At 52.7% G+C, this 25,734-nt stretch overlaps 1 protein-coding gene across 5 annotated transcripts in view; it reads left to right on the top strand.

Annotated features, from left to right (window-relative positions):
* Nucleotides 1-25,299, top strand: part of TMCC2 (transmembrane and coiled-coil domain family 2) — a 44,522-nt gene extending 19,223 nt beyond the window's left edge. For 3 of the 5 annotated variants that reach the window (XM_025353525.1, XM_025353527.1, XM_025353534.1), the window contains 3 exons: nucleotides 20,932-21,866; nucleotides 23,094-23,229; nucleotides 23,787-25,299. In XM_025353525.1, the coding sequence (XP_025209310.1) occupies nucleotides 20,932-21,866; nucleotides 23,094-23,229; nucleotides 23,787-24,098 (1,383 nt within the window). In that variant the 3' untranslated portion in view covers nucleotides 24,099-25,299. Of the gene's footprint in view, nucleotides 1-8,263; nucleotides 8,472-9,249; nucleotides 9,435-20,931; nucleotides 21,867-23,093; nucleotides 23,230-23,786 lie in introns of those variants that run through there. The other 2 variants (XM_025353542.1, XM_025353530.1) reach the window with 2 other exon arrangements.
* Nucleotides 25,300-25,734: the final 435 nt, after the last annotated feature.

The raw sequence follows: 25,734 nt of genomic DNA, 5'->3' as shown, positions 1-25,734 counted from the left end.
TGACTCCCCCACACCCAGAGGCCCTGGGCTGGTGTGAGAAGCAGTAGTGGTTCTGCCCGGATCTCTGGGCATGAATAGGAGGTATTCTTCTCTCCCTAGTAAACACAGCCCCACATGCTCTCTGCAAGATCCCTGGCGGTTACTAGCATCTATTTTTAATTCATAAGCCTCCCCCTCTCCGCACACCCCCTGCCATTGTTTAGAACTCACCAGCTGGCTTTCGGACCAGAGCAGCCCTGTTGGGGTTGAGTTACCGAAACACCCTAGAGGCAGCTAAAGTTCCTCAGCTGTCCTGGAGAGGCTCATTCCAGCCCCACCCCAAGAAAGTAGGGGACCTCAAGCCCCAAGGGGAGCAGGGTGTGATGGGGGACAGATAGGGGCTCACGGTCCAGGGAAGCAGCTCAGCCTTGGTGATGGTAATTTGGATGTTGGTTGTTCCTGCTAGATCCACTTAGTTGTCTTTGAGGTTGTGCCTTCAATTACTTCCCTGTTTAAAAACAAAAACAAAACATTGTTGGCTGGGTGCGTGGCTCCTGCCTGTAATCCTAGCACTTTGGGAGGCTGAGATGAGTGGATCACTTGAGCCCAGGAATTTGAGACCAGCCTGGGCAACATAGTCAGACCCCATCTCTACAAAAAGAATTTAAAAATTAGCCGGGTGTGGTAGCGTGCACCTGTAGTCCCAGCTGCTTGGGAGGCTGAGGTGGAAGGATCACTTGAGCCCGCGAGGTTGAAGCTGCAGTCAGGCACGACTATACCACTGTACTCCAGCCTGGGTGACAGATTGAGACCCTATCTCCATTTTTAAAAATCGTCATCTCAGCCTTGCCATTCTGCTTTCTAATATGTATGTGACACAGAAAAGTAACTGCTGTCTCTGTCTTAGATTTGTAAAGTGGGGGAAAAAATGTCATCAATTGTGGGTGCACTTGGGCATTGGCAGGTGATTAGAGAGTGCAGGTTTTCCATCCGTGTGTTGCCTTAACCTCTGGGAGGCACATGCCCTGGAGACTAGAGAGGGAACTACTGGTTATATATCCAGTGGAGATGGAGTTGAGCCATCTGGCTCCTCAGAAAACAGATGAGGTCCCCACCCTCTTCTCCCTCTTCTTCTTCTTCTTCTTTTTTTTTTTTCTTTTTTTTTTTAACAGCAGTTCCTGGAAAATGTAGTGTCAGAGGGTTGTATTCCCCTTCTGTCATCTCTCCCAGGCCTGGTGAGGCATCAGTCCCCTCTCGCCTTGTTCAGAACCTCTCCCCAGCTGACCCCTGGGCTTGTGCATGGAGTGTCAGGAAGGGGATGCAGCGCAGGAGTGCTGGGTTTACAGCCAGCCAGCCCCTGACTGTGTCCTGCTCACCCCTTCCCCTCCTGCAGTGTGGCTGAGAAGCAGCATGGGGCAGAGCTGGGAGGGCTTCTGGACAGCTTCAGGAGACTGTGGAGGTGCTGGGGACAGGACTTTATGACAGGCCCTGCTTTGAGAGCAGGCAGGAAGGAAGAGAGGGCCAAGATCTCCCCACTCATGCTGCAGGTGAAGTGAGGAGGGTGGAGAGATGACAATGTCCTGACTGGATGCTTCCCTGTGGCCTCATGGAGGTGTTATCTCCAGGCTCCAGACGGGGAAACCAGTGGAGTTCAGCCCGTCACCTAAGCCAGAGCAGACTCTGAATGCCCTATGCTCTCCGTCCACTCCCACACCAGATTTATCCAACAAGATTTCTTCTCTGCCCCAGCATAAATAAGCACCCCTGTTTACTCTGAAGGATGGTGAGTGAGGGCCCCCCCCCAACCCCTGGCTCTTGCCAAGAAGATAGATCTTGGCAGCTGCCCAGAGGCCTTGGTTTGTTTATGTCTGTGAGTCTGCTGGTTCAGAGGTGGGTGGGGCGGGCTCTGCTGAGAGAGGTTTCCAAACATGACCGCTCAGCCAGCTGGCCATGCGGGCGCCCGATGTATCTGAACTTGTAGGCCAGGTTGCATGGGAGGCTGAAGGGGCCCAGACGGGCCACACTCTGCATGTTTCTGAGTCACACCACCATGCAGGTACATGCGCCAGCCTCTGCTGACCTGCCCTCCCTCACACCCAGGAGTGGTGGAGGGCAACTGCCTCCTCTGTTCCCCTTGCCCATTCCATCTCATCTCTTCTGCCCTTCTTTCTTCCTCTCTGCATGGAAAGGTCCTTTGGGCAGAGGGAGAGCCAGAGGCAGCCAGACCAGCAGTCTCAGAGGAGCCTTTCAAGGCCGTGCCTGTGCTGCCAGTGGCTTGCCAGGCCAAGGCAGGGCAGCTGTGTGATTTGCCATGAATTGCTGCTCCCTGTCTCAGTGACTCAAAGCCCCTATTCCCCAGAGGCCCTGGGGTCCCAGCACAGCTGTATATCCTCTTGTGCCTGGAGATCCGAGAAGTTTCTTCCTTTAGTCTGATTTGAATTCCTCATGTTCAGGTGAAGCCCCTTGCCTTGTAGGGGTCCTGCCCCTTGAGAGGGGCCCAAAGTGAGGACTCTGTGTCTGACCTAAAGCTCTGACACCAGACATCATAAGCTGCAGCATCCTCTTGACTTTTCAGACAGAATCAGACAGCAAGTAACTGGCCTCCAGAATTAGCCTTTATGCATCTTTTCCCCACTAACACCCACTGACTTTCTTTCTAGATTGAAAATATCGGCCGGGCGCAGTGGCTCATGCCTGTAATCCCAGCACTTTGGGAGGCCAAGGCGGGCGTATCACCTGAGGTCAGGTGTTCGAGACCACCCTGGCCAACATGTGGAAACCTCGTCTCTACTAAAAATACAAAAATTAGCCAGGTGTGGTGATGGGCATCTGTAATCCAAGCTACTCAGGAGGCTGAGGCAGGAGAATTGCTTGAACCCGGAAGGTAGAGATTGCAGTGAGCCCAGATCGCGCCATTACACTCCAGATTGGGCAACAAGAGCGAAACTCAGTCTCAGAAAAAGAAAAGAAAAAAAAGAAAATATCCAGTATTCTCCAGACTAGCTCTGGCATCTGGGAGTACAGAAATTGCCAGGATACAGGGGGCAAAATTAGATAACTTCCAAGTTACCTAGCGAAGATGTGAGGTCATGCCTTGTTGACGCCTTTGTCCCCAAGCTCAGGTGAAAACTTGGTGAGAAATAAGCTGTCTGTCTGCAGACACAGGTGGGAGAGGCCAGCCAGGTATCTGCCTGGGCTCTCCAAGGCTGCCCAAGGGGAAGGTGTGCTCACGGTTCAGGTGTCAGACCCCTATGCCAGAGCTGGTAGCAGTCAGCAAGAGTAGCTGTCATCAAGTTCCAGACGGTGAGGAGCCGGCGCTTCTGATGTGGGCTGGGTCATGGGAGTTGGCTCAGGTCTCCCCGGCTACCCAGCACATTCTTCCCTGGATCTGCCACATCCCTGAGATGAGAAACGTGACCCCAGTCCCCTCTGGTGCCAGATGAGGCAATGGAAATACAGTATCATTAACCTGATCCCTGCTTCTGCCTGTCCTTTTCATAGGCACATTTTGGGCTTTCTCTTTATACACCACGGAGCAGAGAGCTCTGAAATAGAAGCAAAAATGAATGTACACACGCCATTGCATTTCTTCTAGGCTCCTAGGGAATCAGAAGCTCCCCTGAGCTGCAGTAGGGAGTTGGGGGAAGTCAGTGTCGCTTCTGGGGACAGTAGCCTTTTCCTACCTCTCTTCTCGGTCCGGGGACAGGCTCTTGGACCCCTAGCCCATTTCCCAAATCTTCCAGATGCCAACCTAGAGGCCTCCTGCCTCCTGCTGCTTTTGTCCTCTTTGATCCCCCTCCAGATCTGATTCTGGGAGTTCTCACTCTTCCTTTCCCTTTCCTCTTCCTTACAGTTCTCCAGATACCCCACCACTGGGACCCTAGAGCTGGGCTAGTGTCCATAGCTAGTGAATAATTCAGCAGGCTCAGCAGGAGCTAAATCAGACCCAAGGTGATACTGTGACCAGGAGGCCTCCTCTGGGCAGCTGGAAAGACGAATCCTGCCCTGGAAAGACAAGTGCTCTGTAACATTAACTTCATTATATAAGGTTTCTTCATTGCCTGAGAAGGTAGTTTCAGATCCAAATATAATCTGGGCCCCATGCCTGTCCACTGACTTCTCAGGGCCTCAATGGCTTATGGGCATGCCCCCCAAGAGGTGCCACTCCTGTCCTTTTGAAAGCCTTCCAGGCATCAACAGTCAGCTGAACAGCAAGCTACAGTTTGCAGAATGCGTTCACACACATTTCTCATTTAGTCACATCAGCTCATGGTATGCTCTGAGCCCTTGAGTCAGCAGGAGCACACTAGAATTCAGTGTTTCAATCCTCTGCTTTTAGAAAGGAATGATTCCAAATTATTCCTGGCAAGCAGGATGGGGTCGAGGGTGCTCTGCTTCCTAAAAGTTGCCCAAAAAGGAAATGTGGCTTCCTCTCCGGGTCACTTTCTCTCGGGCCTGTTGCCAGTAAAGCCTCCTCCAGGGCAAGTGACTGTAAAGGCAAGAAATCATCCGTCTTTCCTACCTGCCTGGTACAGATTTTGATTTGCCTAAAAGTGACCTAGGTAAGTGGTTCTGTTCACTGCCCAACATCTGGGCTCATGTCTGTGAGAAGGACCACCTAAACAGGAGTGTCTGGCATTAGACGGGCAGAGGACTAGCAGGAGAGATGGCATGCTCCCTCTCTGGAAGCAGCTGAAAGGGGCCCTGGTGTGTGCATGTGGGTGCTGCCCTGCATCTTCCTCCACTCTGACCTGATCTGTCTGCCTTCCCAGCTCACACAGCTGTGCCTATCCACGTACTCCTAGGAAGCCTGCCCACCTTGGTTGCTGCCGTTCACGCTGAAGAATATTATCGTTCCTCTCGCATTTCCCTGGGGGTTAGCAGAGCTCTTTGGTCATGTGTGTTTCTAAGAAGATGCACCTTCTGGCTGGGCTGAAAGTGAATACTTGGGGAGAGAACCTCTGAATAATGACCACTTTGCAAACTTCCATTTCCAAGCAGGCTTGGTGAGCATAAAAGAAGCTGCCAGCCTTTCAAAGAAGAATCCTCACTGGGAGATTTTCACCGCACATTTGGGGCCTGAGGTTTTTTTAAGGCCTCACCTTGTATTCTAAGCTACTAAATGTAGCTGCTTTTCTGCGTGGTTCTTTGCTCCTAAAGCCTATGACTTCTCCAGTTTCCCACCCTTTAAAATGTGTGGTTTGTGATTTTTTTTTTTAAGAGAAAGAAAAGTAGGCCAGGTGCAGTGGCTCATGCCTGTAATCCCAGTGATTTGGGAGGCCAAGGCAGGAGGATCACTTGAGGACAGAAGTTCGAGGCCAGCCTGGGCAACATAGTGAGACCTTGTCTCGCTTAAAAAATAATAATAATAAAAAAATAACTAGCTGAGTGTGGTGACATGCACATGTAGTCCCAGCTACTTGGGAAGCTGAGGCAGAGGATCGCTTGAGCCCCCAGAGTTTGAGGCTGCAGTGAACCATGATCACACCACTGCACTCCGGCTTAGGGGAAAGAATGAGACTCTGTCTCTAAAAGAAAAAACAAGAAAAATAAGATGATTTTAAAAGGGCAGCAGGGAGAGAATAACAATAAGGCAAAGGAAGAGAAAATAAAAAATTTAAGATTTAAAGATTTAAAGAGTACTAAAGAAAGAAGAGGCATGGCATAAAAATTAAGGGAAGAGAAGGAAGGATATAGAAGAAAAAACTAAACTAAGGGGAACCCAGTAAAAGGGCTGAGACCTTCCAGACGTGCAGAGAGAAGAGCCTGTGCCCAGGACCTGGGCTTCCTTCCAGTCCACCCTTCTAAGATGACAAGAGCCCATCTGTCACCCCCGCCTCAGGCTTAACTTGGATGGGTGGAAAGAGTGAAGCCAGAGACCCCCCTGCCACAGCTCAGCTGCCCATCCTGTGAATTGATAGTGACCACTCTGTGTCACTGAGATGTGGCCTCCATCTCTGCCAGGCCAGAGAGGAGGCAGCCCAGGGGTGTCCAAGACTGATCAGGAAGTGCAGGGGATGCGGCTTACTCCACAGCTCCTTTTCTTTGCAAAAGAAGAGCTGCTTTGCGACTGGTGTCCTTTCAGAGCCCGCTGCTTTAGTGCCCTTGGCAGCTTTTCCCAGGTGTGCCTGCCACTCTCTTAACTTTGCTCCTGATGGCAGCTACTTCTTTGACTTTTTCTGTTTCAGACCAAGTCTTCCAGGTACTATCTGGAATACTGTGGTTTGTGTATGCATGTGCACATATACCCATGGTGAGGGAGCTTCAGGACAAGTCACCGATTTCAATAAAACTTAGAAAGTGTCATGCGTTTGCACGAGGGTCCTGGGAGATAATGATCCTGTGTACCATTTGCAGCTAGGAGAAGTGAGACTCAGTTGCACAGAGTCTCCAAGGCTTGGCTCATTCACCCTCTCCTCCATCTCCTGATGCCACTGGTCTCACTCTGTAAGGCCGCCTCACCCAGGCTGCTGCTTTGTAGTTGCTCCTGCCTCCTTGCAGTTGTGAAGTGGCATGGACAGAACGTGAAAGCCGCATAGCTAGCGAGTGGCAGGGTAAGGATTTAGACCAGGTCTTCTGACTCCCAAGCACTCTGTGGCCACTGAAAAGCTCATTCAGTGCCCAGTGAGCCCAGCTCTGGCACATCTTCCTGCCAGACACATTCACCTTAATCCCCTCTCTTTACACCATCTTCCCATCACATTTGTGGAAACCGTCTCAGCGCCTATAGTGACTTGACCAAGGCCACTTAGAAAGCATGGAAGTGAGTCTCGCACCCAGGGCTCTACAGGGCCTTTCCCACCATGCCACCATGCTTTGGGCTGTCTGTTCCCCACCCCCACCACAGGAAGCTCTGCGTCCTTGGCAGATTTGGGAACACGTCTCATGTATAAAGAAAAGAGCAGGCTCAGAAAAGCATTGCTCTCCTGCTAACTTGCCTGGCAGGCATCCCCCTGGTTCCTGTTTGCTACTTTTCTCCTAGCAGACTATTGGTTCCCTCCTGACCCCCTGTTTCCTGCTGTTCAGTTATTGTGCTGATGCATAAGCTGCTCTTGGATTGGAGCTAAAACCTCCCGTTAGGGAACTACGAGGTGCCTGTATTGGGGGCACCTATCCCCAGTTCATTTTGGTGGTGCAACGTGGCCTTGCAGGAAACTCTTTCTGTTGCTTCTGAGCCCTCCTGATCCCAGGAAGCACAGAGAGACCTACCATGTAGAGTGAACCCCAGGGCTCTCAGCTCACTCGGCCCCTCCCCACCTGTCTCCTGCTGCCACTGCCTTCTCTTCCTTTTCCTCTGCTTAATAAGAAGAAGTTAAAAATCTTAGCTTGGGCTGGGCATGGGCTTACATGGGCTCACACCTATAATCCCAGCACTTTGGGAGGCCAAGGCAGGCGGATCACGAGGTCAAGAGATCGAGACCATCCTGGCCAACATGGTGAAACCCCTTCTCTCTACTAAAAATACAAAAATTAGCTGGGCATGGTGGCGCGCACCTGTGGTCCCAGCTACTCGGGAGACTGAGGCAGGAGAATCGGTTGAACCCAGGAGGTGGAGGTTGCAGTGAGCCGTGATCGCGTCAATGCACTCCAGCCTGGTGACAGAGCAAAACTCCGTCTCAAAAAGTAAAAAAAAAAAAAAAAAGAAGGGGTATCTTGAGTATGAGAAGACCAAGCTGTCTTTGTTGCTACCTGAGACAGAACTGCAGTGGCCAGACTGCCTTTCATGGCAGCTAAATGAGATAGATCATTTCATCATTCTACCATGTCAGTGTTGAGGGAGGATCAGTCTTATGCTAGGCACAGCGAAGGGTCCAGATGAACATCAGATCTGATCCCTGCCTTATCATTTAATAGGGGCATAAGACCTATTTACAAATAACCCTTATACAAGAACAGTGCTTGGTGCCAACATATAAAGTCAAGATCCAGTACCATAAGAGGGGGAGCGTTTACAGAAGTAGGGGAACGGCCAGAAGTGTTCCCTGGCCCTACAGGTCAGAGCTGGCCTCAGAAATTGGGACCTATGTAATATGCTTTGCCAGGCTTCTGTGCTCACAAACCCCAAGTCATCAGCCAACCACAAATGTTTGTATAGTTTCCATGAGCCCAGGGTATGAGGACTCCTGATCTTGGTGATTTTGGCTGCAAGCCCTGGCACTGGCTCCCAGAGATAGCACTGGGCCCTTATCTCTTTACACCTTCTTGAATTTGGGACTACCCAATCAACGTGACGTGTGTTAACCATCATTATTTAAGCCCGGAGTCCCTCGCCAGGCTCAAGTGCAGAGGGTGCAGAATCCACGTCTTTCTGAACAGTTCTGCTGTGGGAAGCTGCCATTAGAGAGATCCAGCAGGCCCCAGGACTCAGCGGGCCACTCACACTGCTCACTGCTCATTGTCCTCAACTGTGGACCTCTGTCCCCCTCTGCTGGCCACTCACAGAATTTCCTGCTGGGACTGTCGAGATGAAGTCCAAGGAGGAAGAAACTGCCGTGAGTTTGCCATCTGTGTTTTATCTTGGGTGTTTTTGCCAGGGCAATGCTGGCGGAGACTGGGAAGCAGAAGCTAGTGCAGAAGTGGCCATTGGTGTCCAGGGCAGAGACTGGATTTCTGGGACAGGATCTCAGGGCAGAAGAATTTCCCTGGTGAGGCTGGCTGCTGTCAGCTTCCTCCAGGTGGTTATTGGAGTAGAGAAACTGCCTTGAAAGTGATCGTGCCTTAAGCCAACGGGCAGGGCAGCAGGGAGAGGAGGAGAGGACTCTGGCTGGAGCTGACTGTGTTAGGATCTGCTGGGGAGCCCCCCTCCAGGCTCCAGTCTTTTTGGCTTTGGAGAGCTCTTCCCTATCCTGGAAGGCTGGCTGGGAGGCTCACTTCCATTCCAAATCCATGAGACTGCTCTGTTTGTGAGAGGAGCTTCTGATCATGGGAGGCATTTCTGTGAGACGGGAGGGGCAAGGTGGAGTGCCTGTCTTCTGGGTGGTTGAAGGATGCAAGTGCATCCTGTCATGTGTCCTTGTGCACATCCCTTTCAACCTCCCTTGTCCCCCCGCCACCCCTCCTCATTGGTGTCTGTCATACCTGGGCATCCTTATGCACATAACTCACAGTGGAACAGCTGGACTTGGGGAGGGGCATCTCATCAGAGCTTGGTCCTCTCGGTGATCCTCCATGTCTCCTGCCAGATGGGAAGGAGCAGCCCGTGAGCCCCAGGGGAGGGGGAAATCTCCCAGAACAATCCGCCCCTAATCCCCAGGCTGTGCCTCAGTCTGGAGATGGCGGCTGCAGAGCCTGGGAGCTCAGGCACACCTGCTCGCAGGCCCCGGCTTCCTGGAGCAAGCCCAGTGCTGCCCAGGGTCTGTGACCCCGGGGGCCCGACGCACTCCACAGACAGCTGGGGCCTCAGAGCTCCGGGCACCTTGTCGCCAGCGCGGCTTCGGGAAACAGTGCCCACACAGGTGAGGCCCCTGGTGGGTGGAAGGAGAGAATTTCACTGGGTGGGGTGGAGTTGGGGGATGGAGAAAGGCCTGTTCTGCAATTAGTCAGGTGGGCTCTGCTTACACTCCAGTCTCTCAGGGAGCTCTCCTCCAGGTGTAGAGAACTGTTTGTGGGTAGGAGAAAGGAGGAGCCTTAGGCTGCCAAATGCTGGGAGAGCCCCTGGGGCTGGGTGTGGGCGCCCTGTGCAGGAGGGCAGGTGAACCCTGGCAGAGATGCCTCCAGAAACCGTGGCTATGTGGCACTTCAGCTGGGGCCCAGGCACCTTATTAAGTGGAGGGGTGTTCATGGTTGTGGTCACTTCTGTCTATGGAGAAACAGTGACAGGGATGGGGATTGTGAAGGTCCAGTGAGTGCTGACCCCAGGGAGACAGTGGGGGAGTCCATAAGGAGTAAAATGTTTGGGGACTGAGAGTTTTTAGGGAATTCAGAGGATGGAGAATGGAGAAAACCTGAATATGAGAGGGCAGCTCAGGGCCCCAACTGGGATCTGTGGGTGTAAGGAGACGAGGAGGGTGCAGGACATTTACTGGACAAAAGTGCTTTGTTCTCCACAGGGCAGACGCTGAGTGGAGGATGTAGTTTTCATCAGAACTGAGGGGTGGCCCTAATGGAAGGGGCTAGAAGCCAAGGGTTAGATGAGAGGGGTGTCTCCACCAGGACAAGAGAGTAGCCCTTAGGGTCAGGGCAGAAGGAAGAACTTGCTGGCTACAGGAGGTGGCAGGTGGAAGCCTCTACCTGGTGTCAGCTGATAATAGGCAGCTGGCTCTACGCGGCCTGGAGATGAGCAGGTGCTGCCTGAAAGGATGAGTGAGTGACTTTCCTGTCTCTCGGTAGTTTGCACCTGAAATCCCCTTGTAGTAGAGCGAGATGCCTTTTAAAGCTACTGAGGGCATGCTCTGCTTCTCGAATCCCCCATGTGGTAGCTGGGGCCTTGCTACGGGGATTTTGTCACCCCGCTGTGCCCCTGGCGAAGTGACTCAGGTCCATACTGCCCCACATGTGCCCCATTCAGTATCTAAGCACGTGGTGCCTGCCCGCTTGAGAAAAGCCGCTTAGGCTCCCAGGCACCAATTAAACCGATAGGTAGGCTCTTTCTCCACCCCCACCCCTTCGCCCACCTGGGAGCACCCGGGTCAGCTGTGATCACACATCAGAGCTGGAGTGAGCAGCTTCCTGTGCCCACATATCCTCACCAGGAAGGCAGAGAGCCACCAGCTCCACGGGGCTATTCCTGCTGAGTTGAGAAAATGGAATGGGGGAAGCCTGCGACTTCAGGACCAAGGGTTGGAATAATTTTTCCAGCCTGCTCTTGCTGGAATGTTGGGTTGGTACGGGAAATGACAGGTTCCTTCTCTCCCAGCTTTACTGTAAGGTCACATGACCTCTTTGGGTTGAAGGATTTTAGCTGGCCATAGGCTTTCCTCTCCATCCTAGTCCGGTTGACCTCCCCTTCCATCCGGGAATGAGTAGAAAAAGGGAATCTGAGCGTTCTTTATCCCGAGAGGGCCACTGAAATCAGAGTCACGGGGCAGCAGTCAGCAGACTGAAGCATCTCCGCTGAGTCACCCAGGCCTGCCAGCCCTGGGGCCACACTCGCCTGCTGGGCTCTGACCCACTGGAAGCCCAGACCTTGCTCCCAGGAGCCGTGTTCTGCATGGGCCTCGACCTGCTTGTCTAGACCCATAGACAAGCCAGGGTTGACACCTGACTCCATTGTCAGGATGACTGGGCTGCCCTGCTTTCCTAAAGGGAAGCATAGGAACCCTCAAAACTTTTTCTTTGTGTTTTTTTTTCCATCTAAGAGTGACTTTATATTGTCTTTCCAAATCCTGAGCAGATGGTAACAAGAGAAGGCTCCTTCCTCCCTGTCAGCCTGCTGTGGGGACCCTAATAGGGGTTCTTTGTGAATCTGGGAAGGGGCTGCCTGCCTCAGAAGGAGGAGGGTCAGAGGCACAGATCTCTTGTGCAACTGGGAGCACAGGTATGGAGCACATGTTCCTTGCAAGTGGCAGCTGTTTCTGTGGTCCATCTTGAAAACTGCTTAATGCATTTACATTATGAAGAAAGAGAACCACGATTCACATTTCCCAATTTACATAGCTAGTGCCCTTCCCCTCCCTCCACAGAGCTTCACTTAAGCCTGGATACTTTCTGTCCCAACAGTGTCTACTGTGTGCCTCCCGGATCTCAGGGATCCAGGCTGCTGGGCTAGTGTGTGAGAGGAAGCACCGGTGTCCCATGTCCAGGGCCGGGTTGACACGAGGACACTGAGTTCAGGCCCTGGGAGGAGGTGGGAGCCCCAGGAAGGCCATGGGAGCCAGGGCTGGGAAGCCCTGATCCGGCAGCTCCTTATAATCTGGCAGAGAGCCTAATCCAGCTTAATTTAGTGTTGTGAAAGGGGCCAGGGAGGTGAGTCCAGAGTGCCACCAACGCCATGTGGAGGGGAGCCCCTAGGTGTGCATGGGCTGAGGGTAGGTCTCACTGGAGCAGGAAGAGGAATAGGGAAAGTTGGGTCTTGGACACTTGAGAGAACATCCCAGCTGTGGCTCATCCAGACATTCATCAGCACTTCTTAGCCCCCAGCCTTTGTGTAGAGCAAGATGTATGGCCCTGATTGGTAGGGTCCCTGAGCAGGGGGCATTCTGGTGTGGAGTTGGATCATGGAAGAAGCATGACTCTCCCTCCACAGTTCTCCTCTTAAAGCTTGCCCAGCCCATTCACAGGGATTAATCTGGAGTCAGGTACCTGTGGAGTGGCCAGCCTGTCTCAGGCAGGAGGGGGTGGGGTGAGGAGGTCATGGCATGGGGGCCACAACTCCAGGTGTGGTGCTGGTGGCTGGGCATGGATAGAGAGCTGGGTAGCATGGACCAAACAGGACTCTGATGGCTTGGAGAGAGGAGCAGTGGTGCCTGTGTAGCCCACCTGTGCCCTGCTTTGGGCTGGGGAACCTTGGGCATTTCTGCCTACTGGTGACTGGGGGTTGAGTAATCTGTCCTGGTCTTCTTTTTAGTCAACCAGCTGCACGACAGGGGGATTAGGAGTGTGTCAGGAAGAGCTGCTGCTCTACTAAACCTGACACGGTGAGCTGAAGGACCCAGAGATCCTCCTGCAGACCCACTCTGTAATGGGACAACGGTGGGAGCTGTGGCCCAGGCCAGTGGAGGACCCTGGCCTTCCCCATCCAGTTGTTGAAACATCACTTCCATCTAGTTCCTAAACATTTTCAGCACCCCCAAGGAAACCCTGTACCCATTAAGCTGTCACTCCCCATTCCTTCCCCCATGCTCACCCCAACCCGCTGGCAACCACTAATCAGCTTTCTGTCTCTGTGGATTTAACTATTCCAGATATTTCATATAATGGAATCATTCATTATATGGCCTTTCTTGTCTGGTTTCTTTCACTTAGCCTAATGTTTTTGAGGTTCACCCATGTTGGAGCATTATCAGCACTTTGTTTCTTTTTTTTTTTTGAGACTGAGTTTCGCTCTTCTTGCCCAGGCTGGAGTACAATGGCACGATCTCGGCTCACCACAACCTCCGCCTCCCAGGTTCAAGCGATTCTCCTGCCTCAGCCTCCTGAGTAGCTGAGATTACAGGCATGCACCACCATGCCCGGCTAATTTTTTTGTGTGTTTTTAGTAGAGATGGGGTTTCTCCATGTTGGTCAGGCTGGTCTTGAACTCCCGACCACAGGTGATCTGCCCGCCTCAGCCTCCCAAAGTGCTGGGATTACAGGAGTGAGCCACCAGGCCCAGCCCCGGCACTTTGTTTCTTTTATGGCCGAATAGTATTTCATTACAAGACATACCACATTTTTGTTGACCCATTAATCAGTTAATGGACATCTGAGTTATGTCCTCCTTTTGGCTATTGTGAATATTGCTGCTGTGAGCATTTGTGTACAGATCAGTGTTGAATACTCATTTTCAATTCTTTTGGGAATTGAAAATATCTAGGAGTGGAATTGCTGGGTCATAAAGTAATTCTATGTTAATTTTTTGAGGAACTCCCAAACTATTTTCCACATCAGCTGTGCCATTTTAGGTACATTGCACAAAGCTTCCAGTTTCTGCACATGTTCACCAACACTTATTCCTTCTTTTTTTTTTTTTTTTTTTTTGAAGCAGGGTCTCACTCTGTTGCCCAGGCTGGAGTGCGGTGGTGTGTGTGTTCATAACCCACTGCAGCCTCGAACTCCTGGACTCAAGCCATCCTCCTGCCTCAGCTTCCTGAGTAGCTGGGACTATAGGCACACACCACCACACCTGGCTGTCTTTTTATTTTTTGTAGACAGGTCTTGCTGTGTTGCCCAGGCTGGTCTTAAACTCCTGGGCTCAAGCAATTTTCCCATTTTGGCCTCCAAAAGTGCTGGGACCACAGGTGTGAGCCGCTGTGTGCAGCCCACTTACTTCCTTTTTAAAAATTACTAGGGTCTGGGCTCGGTGACTCATGCCTGTGGTCCCAGGTACTTAGGAGGCTGAGGTGGGAGGATTGCTTAAGCCTGGGACGTCCAGGCTACAATGAGCCATGATCATGCCATTGCACTCCAGTCCAGGCCACAGAGTGAGAACTTGTCTCAAAAAAAAAAAAAAAAAATTATTATAGTCATTCTAAGGGTGTGAAGTGTCTCTTAATTTGTTCGTATTTGTTTCTAAGCACCTGCTTTATGCCCTTTACTCAGTGTTTCCTCTCCTCATCGTGATAGCTCTCAGCTGGTAAGTGACAGAGCCAGGATCTAAATCAGTGCCCAACTCCAACTGTAAAGCCCTTTCCTTTACATTCCGCAGGCCCTGTATCCTGTCTCATCGCTGGTCTTTTTGGCAAATCTTTTTCCTTTTCTCACCCTCTGACCTGTTCCAGCGCTCTGAACAGCTTTCTCATCTTTTTCTTGTTCACTAATTTTCTTTCCTTTGTTAAAGCATAATCCCTCTTTGTACCTCTCCCTGTCTGCCAGTTTCTTGGCTCTGTTTACCTTGGTTGCCCTCTCTCCATCAAGTCCTGAAAGGGAGCTGTCACCCTGGGTATGTGTGCCGCGGAAGGCAGGGCATGGAGAGCTCCCCGCCTTCCTCAGACACGCCAGCTCCCTCCACGGGGAAGGAGAGCAAAGTGATGTTTTGTGATTGGAGACTCAACAGCAGATCCCAGGCATTGTAAACCTCTGTGAAGGGTAGGAAAAAGCTGGTGTCCTGCTGCAGGACTCCCAGGCTAGAATCTTGACCCAGGGGTAGAGAAGAGGGGCTGGCAAGAGGATCAGGATCTCAGCTCAAGGCCACTCCACACACCAGGCCCAGGAGTGTCTCTTCTCTCCTTCGTGGGGATTTCCCAGCCAGCTCCAACTCTGCTTCTCAGAGTTGTAACTAGACAGCACAGCCTCTCCGGGATCTGGAGGTCTTGGGTTCCCTCCAGGGATAGGGGTAGAGACTAAAGATCCTGGAGGGGAAGGATGGGGGGATGTCTGCTGTTTCCTGTTAGCATGCAGGATGTTTCCCTTGTTCTCCAAACTGAAATAACCTTTCCTGGGTTTGGTCAGCCTGTGTGTGAAGAGGGCAGATCCGAGTGAGATAAATGTGAGGTTTGCCCCAGAGGGAGGCTACCCCTTCCTTGATTTGAGGAGTGTCTCAGTGCAGTCTGGGGCTCCAGGCAGACTGCCTACCTCCCTGTGTCCTTCTTTGCATCCCTGATGGGTGGGGTGGGGACTGCGGGATCTAAGGAGGAGGCTGGTGTTGGGGAGAAGCTCTTAGGTGCTTTCCTGAGGTTGAACTCCAGGCTACAAGCAGGGATGAGCTCAGTCTCAATTAGGATCTCGTGGTGAGTCCATAGTAAAAGTCTCCGGTTGGCAGGGGGAGTTATTGAAGGGAGTTAATTCAGATGGATGTGGTTGCCAAGGTGTTCCAGCCTTAAAAGCAAAAACCACAAACAGGATCTTGGTATCTCCCACAGAGTGTTCCCTCAAGCACCTCCTACCACCTTCCACAACACACACAAACCTCTTCTCTTGTTCTCAGGTTTGCACACATGCATGCAGGTACACGCACATACCCCTAAGCACGAGAGGGGGCTGGGTGGGCAAGGGAAGTCTGCATGGAGACCAGTAAGATTAAGGGTTATCTCCAGTGAGGAAGGCTGGAGATGTCACCGTGATAAGTCTTCAGAGGTGATTTTAAATGCTGTGGCCAATATTTGGACATTTCTAAGGATTTGCACGCCCTCAGATGTGGAGAAGGCAGGATGGGGCTGGGGAGAACTCCTTTGTTTTTCCTTGCTCTCTCGGGGTGTAAAAGCCAACAGTCTGGCCAAGTGCAGCATGGCTCAGGCCTGTAATCCCAGCAATTTAGGAGGCCAAGGCAAGAGGATCGCTTAAGCCCAGAAGTTTGAGACCAGCCTGGACAACATGGCAAAACCCTGTCTCTACAAAAAAATAACACAAATTAGGCCGGGCGCGGTGGCTCACGCCTGTAATCCCAGCACTTTGGGAGGCCGAGGCGGGCGGATCACGAGGTCAGGAGATCGAGACCATCCTGGCTAACATGGTGAAACCCCGTCTCTACTAAAAATGCAAAAAATTAGCCGGGCGAAGCGGCGGGCGCCTGTAGTCCCAGCTACTCGGGAGGCTGAGGCAGGAGAATGGCGTGAACCCGGGAGGCGGAGCTTGCAGTGAGCCGAGATCGCGCCACTGCACTCCAGCCTGGGCGACTAAGCGAGACTCTGTCTCAACAAAAAAAATAAAAATAAAAAAAAAAAATAACACAAATTAGCCAGGTGTGGTGGCATGTACCTGTAGTCCTTGCTGCTAGGGAGGCTGAGATGGGAGGAGCACTTGAGCCTAGGGAGGTCAAGGCTGCAGTGAACTGTGATTGCCTTACTGCACTGCAGCACTCCAGCCTGGACAACAGAGTGATTCTGTCTCACCAAAAAACAAAAAAAGCCTGCAGTCTTAGCTGTATGAAATTCCAATTTCATTGCTGTGGAGTGAGGCTGGGCTGTGGTTGACAACCACTGATTAGACTCTCTTGCTTCCTGAAAAGGTGGCAGAGGGCCAGCTGTCCTAGCCAAAGGTATCTTAAGCTGTGGGTCTGTCAGAGCTACCCAGCCCTCCAAGGTGAGGTTAGGCCCTGAGTTTTGGAGCCAGACAGGATTTATATTCTAGGTTCTTTACTTACTAGTTGTGTAGTCCTGGGCAAGTTATATCTGTAGGCCTTGGTTTTCTCTCCTGTAAAATGGAAATAATAGTGCTACCCTCTTGTGAGGTTAATACTGGGATTAAATGAATTAATAGGTGTAAACACTTAGAGACAAGTCTGACGTATGTCAAGAAATGTTAGTGTCTGAAGGAGATTGGTTCCAAGACCCCCTGCAGATACCAAAACTCCAGATTGCTAAAGTCTCATACAGTAAATGGTGTAGTATTTGCATAGAACCTACACACATCCTTCCTTTAAGTTATCTCTAGATTACTTACAATACCTAGTACAATGTAAATACTATGAAAATAGAAAATAGTTGTTATACTGTTTTTTTGTTTTTTGTTTTTTTGTTTTTTGTTTTTGAGACAGAGTCTCTGTCACCCAGGCTGGAGTGCAGTGGTGCAATCTTGGCTCACTGCAACTTCCACCTCCCAGGTTCAAGTGCTTCTTCTGCCTCAGCCTCCCGAGTAGCTGGAACAACCGGAACACACCACCACACCCAGCTAATTTTTTTTTTTCTTTGAGATGGAGTTTCACTCTGTCGCCCGGGCTGGAGTGCAGTGGCACGATCTCGGTTCACTGCAAGCTCCGCCTCCTGGGTTCACGCCATTCTCCCGCCTCAGCCTCCCAAGTAGCTGGGACTACAGGCGCCCGCCACCACATCCCACACCCAGCTAATTTTTGTATTGTTAGTAGAGACAGGGTTTTACCATGTTGGCCAGGCTGGTCTTGAACTCCTAACCTCAGGTGATCTGCCCGCCTTGGCCTTCCAAAGTGCTGGCAGGTGTGAGCCACTGCGCCTGGCCCCTGTATTTTAAAATTTGTATTATTATTATTTTAATCCATGGTTGGTTGAATCCATGGATGTGGAATTCTCAGATATAGAAGGCCAACTATAATTGTTATCCTTATCCTTTTCCAAAACATTTAGAATTTGAGAAAAAGAGAAGAGCCCAGAGGCCACCAGGAAAATATGCACCTTTCTGGAAGCCAGTGGAGCTGAGTCCTCCACAGGGAAGAGAATAAAATGGGGATATGCTCTGTGACTGGAGACTGACCCACTCAATCCAGGCATTGCAGACCTTCGTGTCACTAAGGAGGTGTCCAGGCCTCCATGGAGGGACGGAAGGAGCTGGTGTCCTGCTGCAGGACTGTTAGACTCAAGTCTGGGTCCTAGGGTAGAGAAGAGGGGTGGGCGAGGGAGCCAGGGCTTCAGCCCAGGCCTCTGCACCCACCATCAGGCCCCAGCTGTTTTTCCCAGGAGTGTCTCTTCTCCTCTCATTAATGGGGATTTCACAGCCAGCTTGAACTCTGCTTTTCCATTTGTAAGCCAGAAAGATGCCAAATCAAGGGAGTAGAGGGCCAAGCTGCCAGGAAGGAGCCACGGCAGGGGGAGACTTTGCTATTTTACACTCCGGTATAGTCCTAAAGCACTTTTGCTTTTCACAGCATTTCACATCCATTGCTTATTAGCTCCTTCCACTCTCCCTCTAAGTAGGTGGGACAGACTCTCTCCCTGTTACAAAGATGAGCAAATGGCAGTGATGCAGCCAGACTCAGAACCCATTTTCTAGATATTCTTTCTCCCAGGAAGAGAGTGATAGAGAGCTGGGCATCTGTGGAAAGGTCAGCAGCTTTATAAGAGAGCCAGATTCTGTAACATCAAAGGCCGTGTGTTGCCTATAAAACTTAATTTGGGGCCGGGCGCGGTGACTCAGGCCTGTAATCCCAGCACTTTGGGAGGCCGAGGCGGGCGGATCCCCTGAGATAAGGAGTTCAAGAGCAGCCTGGCCAACATGGGGAAACCTCATTTCTATAAAAAATAGCTGGGCGTGGTGGCTCATGCTTGTAATCCCAGCTACTTGGGAGGCTGAGGCAGGAGAATCTCTTGAACCCAGGAGGCAGAGGTTGCAGTGAGCTGAGATGGTGCCACTGCATTCCAGCCTGGGCGACAGAGTGAGACCCTGTCTCCCAAAAAAAGACAAAAAACAAACAAAAAAACCCCTTAATTTTATGTAGTTCTAGCAATACGGAGTAAATTTGTTGGTATAATCTCTGAAATAAATTTAGGCCAGCTTGATTGCAGGCATTTTTTCTCCCAGGGGAAAAAAGGGATTACGCTGCCCAGAATCAGACTCAGCATTTAATGAGTACCTTCTGTATGCTTCGCACTATGCCAAGTGCTTGCCAGACATCATCTTGTATAGCCCTCACAAAAGGCCTGAGAGTAGCTATGATTACCCCCCTTTTGTCAGCGCGGACACTGAAGGTCAGGAAAATGGAGAGATGGGCTTTTTGCTGTCACTGCAGGGAACAAGGCAGGAGGAAGCAGCCTCATTGCAGGGTAGGGTTTTAAGTCAGGCTACAGTGACAGTTTGACCTTGGAGCAGATCACTTAAGGGAGACTGTGGGTATGAAAGGTCAGAAATTCTGAGAAGCAGAGTCCTGAAGGTATGAGCACCTGCTGGGAGGGCAAGAGGGAATGAGGGGAGACCCAAAGCAAACATAAGAGGGAAGTCCTGACTTCAGGAGAGATTAGGGACGGGGTTGTGGTTGTCCCCAGCATCCCCGGGGGAAGCCCACAGAGGAGCCGCCCTCCCCCGGCTCCTGAGTTTGGCAGGGCTATTGTTTTCAATCATGTTTCCCAATAACTTTGCACCTTGGCAGAATCAAGCCAAGTGACTTATGCCTGTTGTTGGCAGGGACTGTTTCCAGTTCCGGTGCATGTTAGACTGGGCCACTTTCTTTGTGTTTAACCCCTTCCCCCACATATATCTGACCACACCCCTGCCCCCTCCCATACATACTAAGGGCGAATGATCTGACCCAGCCTTACTTGGGGTGTGCTATGTGTAAAAATACATGGGGTTGAGCCATTTCCTGCTGCTTCCGTTGTTGCATGGCGATAAGACACTGGGGACTCAGCTGTGGACAGAAAGATCCTCCAACAGGCTGAGGGGAACCAGGAGCCAGGGGAGCGGGGCTCAGGCCTCCCCGCTTTCAGCCCACCTTACATTTCCCATCTTTCCTATCTCCTGCGACCTTTTCCTTCCTTTCTCTCCCTCCCCCTCATCCTTTCTTAGTCTCTCTTCTCCTTTCCTTGTCTCTCCAACTTTGGTGCCACCCTGATGCACTCAGGAAGCCTGCCCGCCTGGTGGGGAGTAAAGGGGGCTGTCATTTCCTTCCTACGCATTCACCCTCTGCAAAGCTGGGTGGCTGGTAGCCTCAGGCCCCCAAACTGGTCTCTGCTTCCCTTGGCCTGTGAGTTCCTTCTGGGGCTTTAGTCATCGGGACCCGGCCAGCAGGGTGGGCGTGGGGCATGCTCCTCTCCCAATTCTCGGGGACTAGGAAGTACTGGGGGCTCCTACCATTATGAAGCGGAAAAGGTTACCAATGACTCTGGAGAGCCATAAGGTAATGGAGGGCCCGGGAGAGGTGTCAGCAGAGGCAGGGTGGCCCACCGAGCTGTGTTAGTGAAGATGGGGTGGTGAGGGCAGGCAGGCAGGACACCAAGTGTAGGCTTTGGTCAGCCCTGAGGGAGAGGCCTGGGAGAGGCCTTATGAGGCGGTTGAGTCCAGAGAGAAAAATTGTCTCATTTCTCAGAAATCTAACCCCATGACTCTAATGAGGCCTCAGACCTGCCCTGTCCATGTACTGGAGCTTTAAGAGTTCTGGGCTGGGGCTAGGCGCAGTGGTTCACACCTGTAATCCCAGAACTTTGGGAGGCCAAGGCAGGCAGATGACTTGAGGTCAGGAGTTCGAGACCAGCCTGGCCAACACGGTGAAACCCCATCTCTACTAAAAATACAAAAATTAGCCAGGCATGGTGGTGGGCGCCTGTAATACCAGCTTCTCAGGAGGCTGAGGCGGGAGAATCCCTTGAACCAGGGAGGTGGAGGGTGCAGTGAGCTGAGATCATGCTACTGCAGTCCAGCCGGGGCAACAGAGCGAGACTCTGTCTCAAATAAATAGATGAACAAACAAACAAAAGAGTTCTGGGCTGGAAGTTCTGTCCTTTCCTGACCGTGTGTCCCTGAACAACTTGCTTGACCTTCCTGGACCAAAAGAGGAGCAGCTCTGCCTAGACTGCATTTTAGGGATGCTGTGGTGACTGGGTAGAGCGCAGATGTGAGAGCCCTGTGTAAGTGGCTGTCAGGGAATACTGTTCTTGTGGTGGTTGTCTTCTTTTGGACTCCTGCATCCAGGCATCCAGGGGCACTCCTATGGCCTCAGGGTTTACCCATGCTTCCTCTGCCTGCCTCTTTCCGCAGGTCGACAAGGGAGACTTGGTGGCCCTGAGCCTCCCCGCCGGCCATGGTGACACTGACGGCCCCATCAGCCTGGATGTGCCCGACGGGGCACCGGACCCCCAGCGGACCAAGGCCGCCATTGACCACCTGCACCAGAAGATCCTGAAGATCACCGAGCAGATCAAGATCGAGCAGGAGGCTCGCGACGACAACGTGGCAGAGTACCTGAAACTGGCCAACAACGCAGACAAGCAGCAGGTGTCGCGCATCAAGCAGGTGTTCGAGAAGAAGAACCAGAAGTCAGCCCAGACCATCGCCCAGCTGCACAAGAAGCTGGAGCACTACCGCCGTCGCCTGAAGGAGATTGAGCAGAACGGGCCCTCGCGGCAGCCCAAGGACGTGCTGCGGGACATGCAGCAGGGGCTGAAGGACGTGGGCGCCAACGTGCGCGCAGGCATCAGTGGCTTTGGGGGCGGCGTGGTGGAGGGCGTCAAGGGCAGCCTCTCCGGTCTCTCACAGGCCACCCACACCGCCGTGGTGTCCAAGCCCCGGGAGTTTGCCAGCCTTATCCGCAACAAGTTTGGCAGTGCTGACAACATCGCTCACCTGAAGGACCCCCTGGAAGATGGGCCTCCCGAGGAGGCAGCCCGGGCACTGAGCGGCAGTGCCACACTCGTCTCCAGCCCCAAGTATGGCAGCGATGACGAGTGCTCCAGTGCCAGCGCCAGCTCAGCCGGGGCAGGCAGCAACTCGGGGGCTGGGCCCAGCGGAGCACTGGGGAGCCCTAAGTCCAGTGCACTGTATGGTGCTGCTGGAAACCTGGATGCTCTGCTGGAAGAGCTACGGGAGATCAAGGAGGGACAGTCTCACCTGGAGGACTCCATGGAAGACCTGAAGACTCAGCTGCAGAGGGACTACACCTACATGACCCAGTGCCTGCAGGAGGAGCGCTACAGGTAGGTGCCTGCCCAGCCAGCCCCTCCTGCAGTCCAGCCGGACCTGGGATGAGGCAAGGAGCACTGGGTTTCAGACCCAGGGTGTGGAGGCAGTCAGAGGAGCATCTGCAGTTTCCTGGTGGCTGGAAGGGGCCAGCATGAGGCCCTAAGGAGACTTTTTTTTCTTCTTTTTTTTTTTTTTGGAGACAGAGTCTGTCTGTTGCCCAGGCTGGAGTGCAGTGGCACGATCTCAGCTCACTGTAACCTCCGCCTCCTGGGTTCAAGCAATTCTCCTGCCTCAGCCTCCTGAGTAGCTGGGATTACAGGCCCGCACCACCACACCTGGCTAATTTTTTTGTATTTTTAGTAGAGACAGGGTTTCACCATGTTGGTCAGGCTGGTCTCGATCTCCTGACCTCAAGTCAGGGATGACATTAATCCCTTCTTCATAGGGTCGTAAAGATATAATGAGTCCAGACCTGTAAAGTTGAAGCATGTGACTGTGTAACTTGGGAAACTTGAACCTCCAGTCGGAGCTCCTGGGGCCAGCCTGCAATGGAGCTGGCGTCTCTCGGCCTCTCCTTCTGTGTCTCCCTTCGGCCCTGTGCTGCCCTTTGCTGCCCTTTGCTGTGTGCCTCTGCAGTACTTGCCGCTCGCTCCCTGGGCTCACGGAGGGATCTTCTCCTTAGCTAGCACTTTCTCTTTTTCTTCTCCGTATATACGAAGAAGGTTTGGAAGATTGAAGGGGAGCCCCACCTAAAAACTATCCACTCCTCACATAATATTCATCTTACACTATTTTGTGCCTTCAGAGTGGGGATTGTGTCCTCTACACCCATGTGTCCCTGGTACCCAGAGAGCATCTGAGCCCAGGGCTTAAGAGCCCAGGTTGAAGTCAGCCAATCCTTAACTCCTCCCTTCATGAGCTGTGTGATCCTAGGCAGCTCCTCAGCCTCCACGCCTCAGTCTTCTCCTCTGTAAAATGGAGATGACACTGGCACCTATCTCACGGGATTGCGGGGAGGATCCTATGAGGTCATGTAGGTAAGACGCTTAGCACAGTGCCTGCACCTAAGTGCTGTGTAAAGAGTAGCTTCATTGTTGTTGCTGTTAAAATTAGAACAGAGCAGAGCTGGACACGTGGGGTGGGCTGAGTCATTGTTTATTGAGAGAATGAATGAATCAACCATGGGAGAGAAGGGAGGCTCGGGGAGCCAGGACTGGTGTCACTCTCTCTCCCTCCGCCAGGTATGAGCGGCTGGAGGAGCAGCTCAACGACCTGACTGAGCTTCACCAGAATGAGATGACGAACCTGAAGCAGGAGTTGGCCAGTATGGAGGAGAAGGTGGCCTACCAGTCCTATGAGAGGGCGCGGGACATCCAGGTATGGCCAGGGCAACCGTGGGAGGCCCCACATGTGCTGGGAGAGCTGGCAGCAGCCAGAGGTTTAGGATTCTTGTCTCGTGGGGCATGATAGACACAGCCTGGCCTGTTGGCTGGGGCAGATAGGCACGTGGACGAAGAGGGCAGCATAGCGGGGGCCAAGTGTAGATGAGCAAGACAGGCCTGAAGCTGAGAGCATGCACTGTGCAGAGGCAAGCCCACAGGGCAAGGGCCGCCAGGCCCCTACCTCTTTGATGGCAGCCTTGCAAATGAGTAGTTGGAGTTCCCAGCCTCCAGCCTGCCTCAAGAGGGAGCTAGCTGGGATTGGGCCAGCTCCTCTCCATCCCTAGTAATCAAGACTCTCATTTCCTAGCATCCTCCCCAAAGAGTCATCCTTAAAGGGCTCTGACCCGAGTTACAGCTAGTCAACCTCCACTCCTCCTGGCCTTTGGAGAGGAGGCTTCATTATAGGCACCTTCCCAGTGGGCTATGTAGGTTTTCAGGCTAGGGGTCCTGCCCAACCTGAGCGCCCACATGCCAGCCCCTCTGCCCCCACAGGAGGCCGTGGAGTCCTGCCTGACCCGGGTCACCAAGCTGGAGCTGCAACAGCAACAGCAGCAGGTGGTGCAGCTGGAGGGCGTGGAGAACGCCAACGCGCGGGCGCTGCTGGGCAAGTTCATCAACGTGATCCTGGCGCTCATGGCCGTGCTGCTGGTGTTCGTGTCCACCGTCGCCAACTTCATCACGCCCCTCATGAAGACACGCCTGCGCATCACCAGCACTGCCCTCCTGGTCCTTGTCCTGTTCCTCCTCTGGAAGCACTGGGACTCCCTCACCTACCTCCTGGAGCACGTGTTGCTGCCCAGCTGAGTGGCCAGCCATGCCGACCCTGTGCTCTCCGGCCCCCAGCTGGCCACTCTGCTCCAGGAGGGACCCTTGGACTTCTTCATGTGTCCAGTTTGGCCTCCTGCCCAAACTGTCCATTCCAGCAGCTCCTGCCCCCTTCTCTGTACTTGCTTCTGTCTGACACCTTCTCCCTGTTGGCCTGAAGGGAGCTTAGAATGCAGCCCCGGCTGGATGTAGTGGGGGCACCTGTGGCCAAGTGGAGCAGAGGTGGACACGGGATTGGATTGTTTTGACTTCTCCCAGCTGACCCTCAGGATGCCCCGGGTCAGGAAGGCCATTAAGAATAAGAGGAGAGGGCTCTGCCTCAACTTTCCTAGGAAAGAGCCCACCTCAGAGATAGCTACGGTTTCCTCTGGTGGAGATGGTGAGGATGAAGGCTGGAGAGTGAGGGAGGAGGCTCTGCTGGCCTCAGAGAACACAGGGATGGGAGGGTCCCTAGCCTTCGGGCACCTCTAGGGCCAGAGAGCAGGCTCAGAGCAGCTAGTGTGGAGCTCAGCATCCCCCACCCCACCCCTCCTCCCTGTAGAGCTGATTTGTGGCCTCCTTCTGGGGCTGGGCTCTGCAGGCCAGGTGGGTGTGGCTTGTGTTTTCCCTGCTGTCCTTTCTGCCTGTACTGGATCTGCTATTTTCAGGGAAACAGGCCCCAGGGCCCCCCTGAGCCTCACCCTAAGCCCTTAGGCCTCTGGGAGTGCTGTTGGGTTCTATTTATTTATTTATTTGTTCTTTTGTTCCCTACCCATGCTCCCAGTGTCTTCCCTGCTGAGCACCGGGAGAGGTCCTACCCCGTCCTCTCTCTGAGGCCAGGGCCCTTCCATTCCATTTAGCCTCTGGATCATCCTGGCTGGGAGAAGTGGGACCGAGCCACCCAGCCCTTCTCTCCCCAAGCAGCCCTACAGCCGGGATGGGAGGCGCGTGGCCTCTCTTTTATCTGTCTATTTATTTTGTAAGTGTGTATTCATGTGGAGGAGGTCGTTGCTTTATTTTTTTAAGGCTCTGGAGTGTTGTGTATGGTTTCTTTTCACATCCCAGCCTCCCATGGGCACTTCCAAGAAGAGAGGGGATTTCTTGGAAAAGGAGAGAGGAATCCCCTAGAGCAGGGAAAGCAGTGCCTGCCAGCTGTTGTGCACCTTCCTGAGAAATAAATATCCTCTAAATTTTCAAACCATCCTGTCTGGTGTTGGTTGATTAGGTTGTGTCTGTGGGAACCACCAGGTGTCTCCCTATACCCAAGCATTCTGGGTAACAGGCTGGGCGTCATCTGTTGACCTGAGGCCCTCTTCCTCCAGGATCCAACAAGGAACAAGGCATGGCCTAAGTGGTGTGATAGGAGGAATGATATACACCCCATCCAGGCCTTTTGGAGTCCATGGCAGGGCAATTAGGAGAGAGATTTCCATAGCTCAGAGCAGTTGAGCTGCCAGCAGCCTGAATGACAAGCAGCAATGCCCAAGTGGGGCCACGAGAGGGCAGCAGAGTCCTTACTCTAACCCTTTCTCCCGGTGCAGCCCCAAAGAAGGCAGCTGCTGGAGTTAGCTTGGTTTTCTTAGCAGTCAGCCAGAGCACAGAGCACCTGCTCTCCAGGTGCTGGAGCGTGGGCTTG

The sequence above is a fragment of the Theropithecus gelada genome, chromosome 1 (assembly GCF_003255815.1).
Source record: "Theropithecus gelada isolate Dixy chromosome 1, Tgel_1.0, whole genome shotgun sequence".
Lineage (NCBI taxonomy): Eukaryota > Metazoa > Chordata > Mammalia > Primates > Cercopithecidae > Theropithecus > Theropithecus gelada.
Note: the sequence above shows the minus strand (reverse complement) of the source record. Positions and strands in the feature narration are given on the sequence as shown.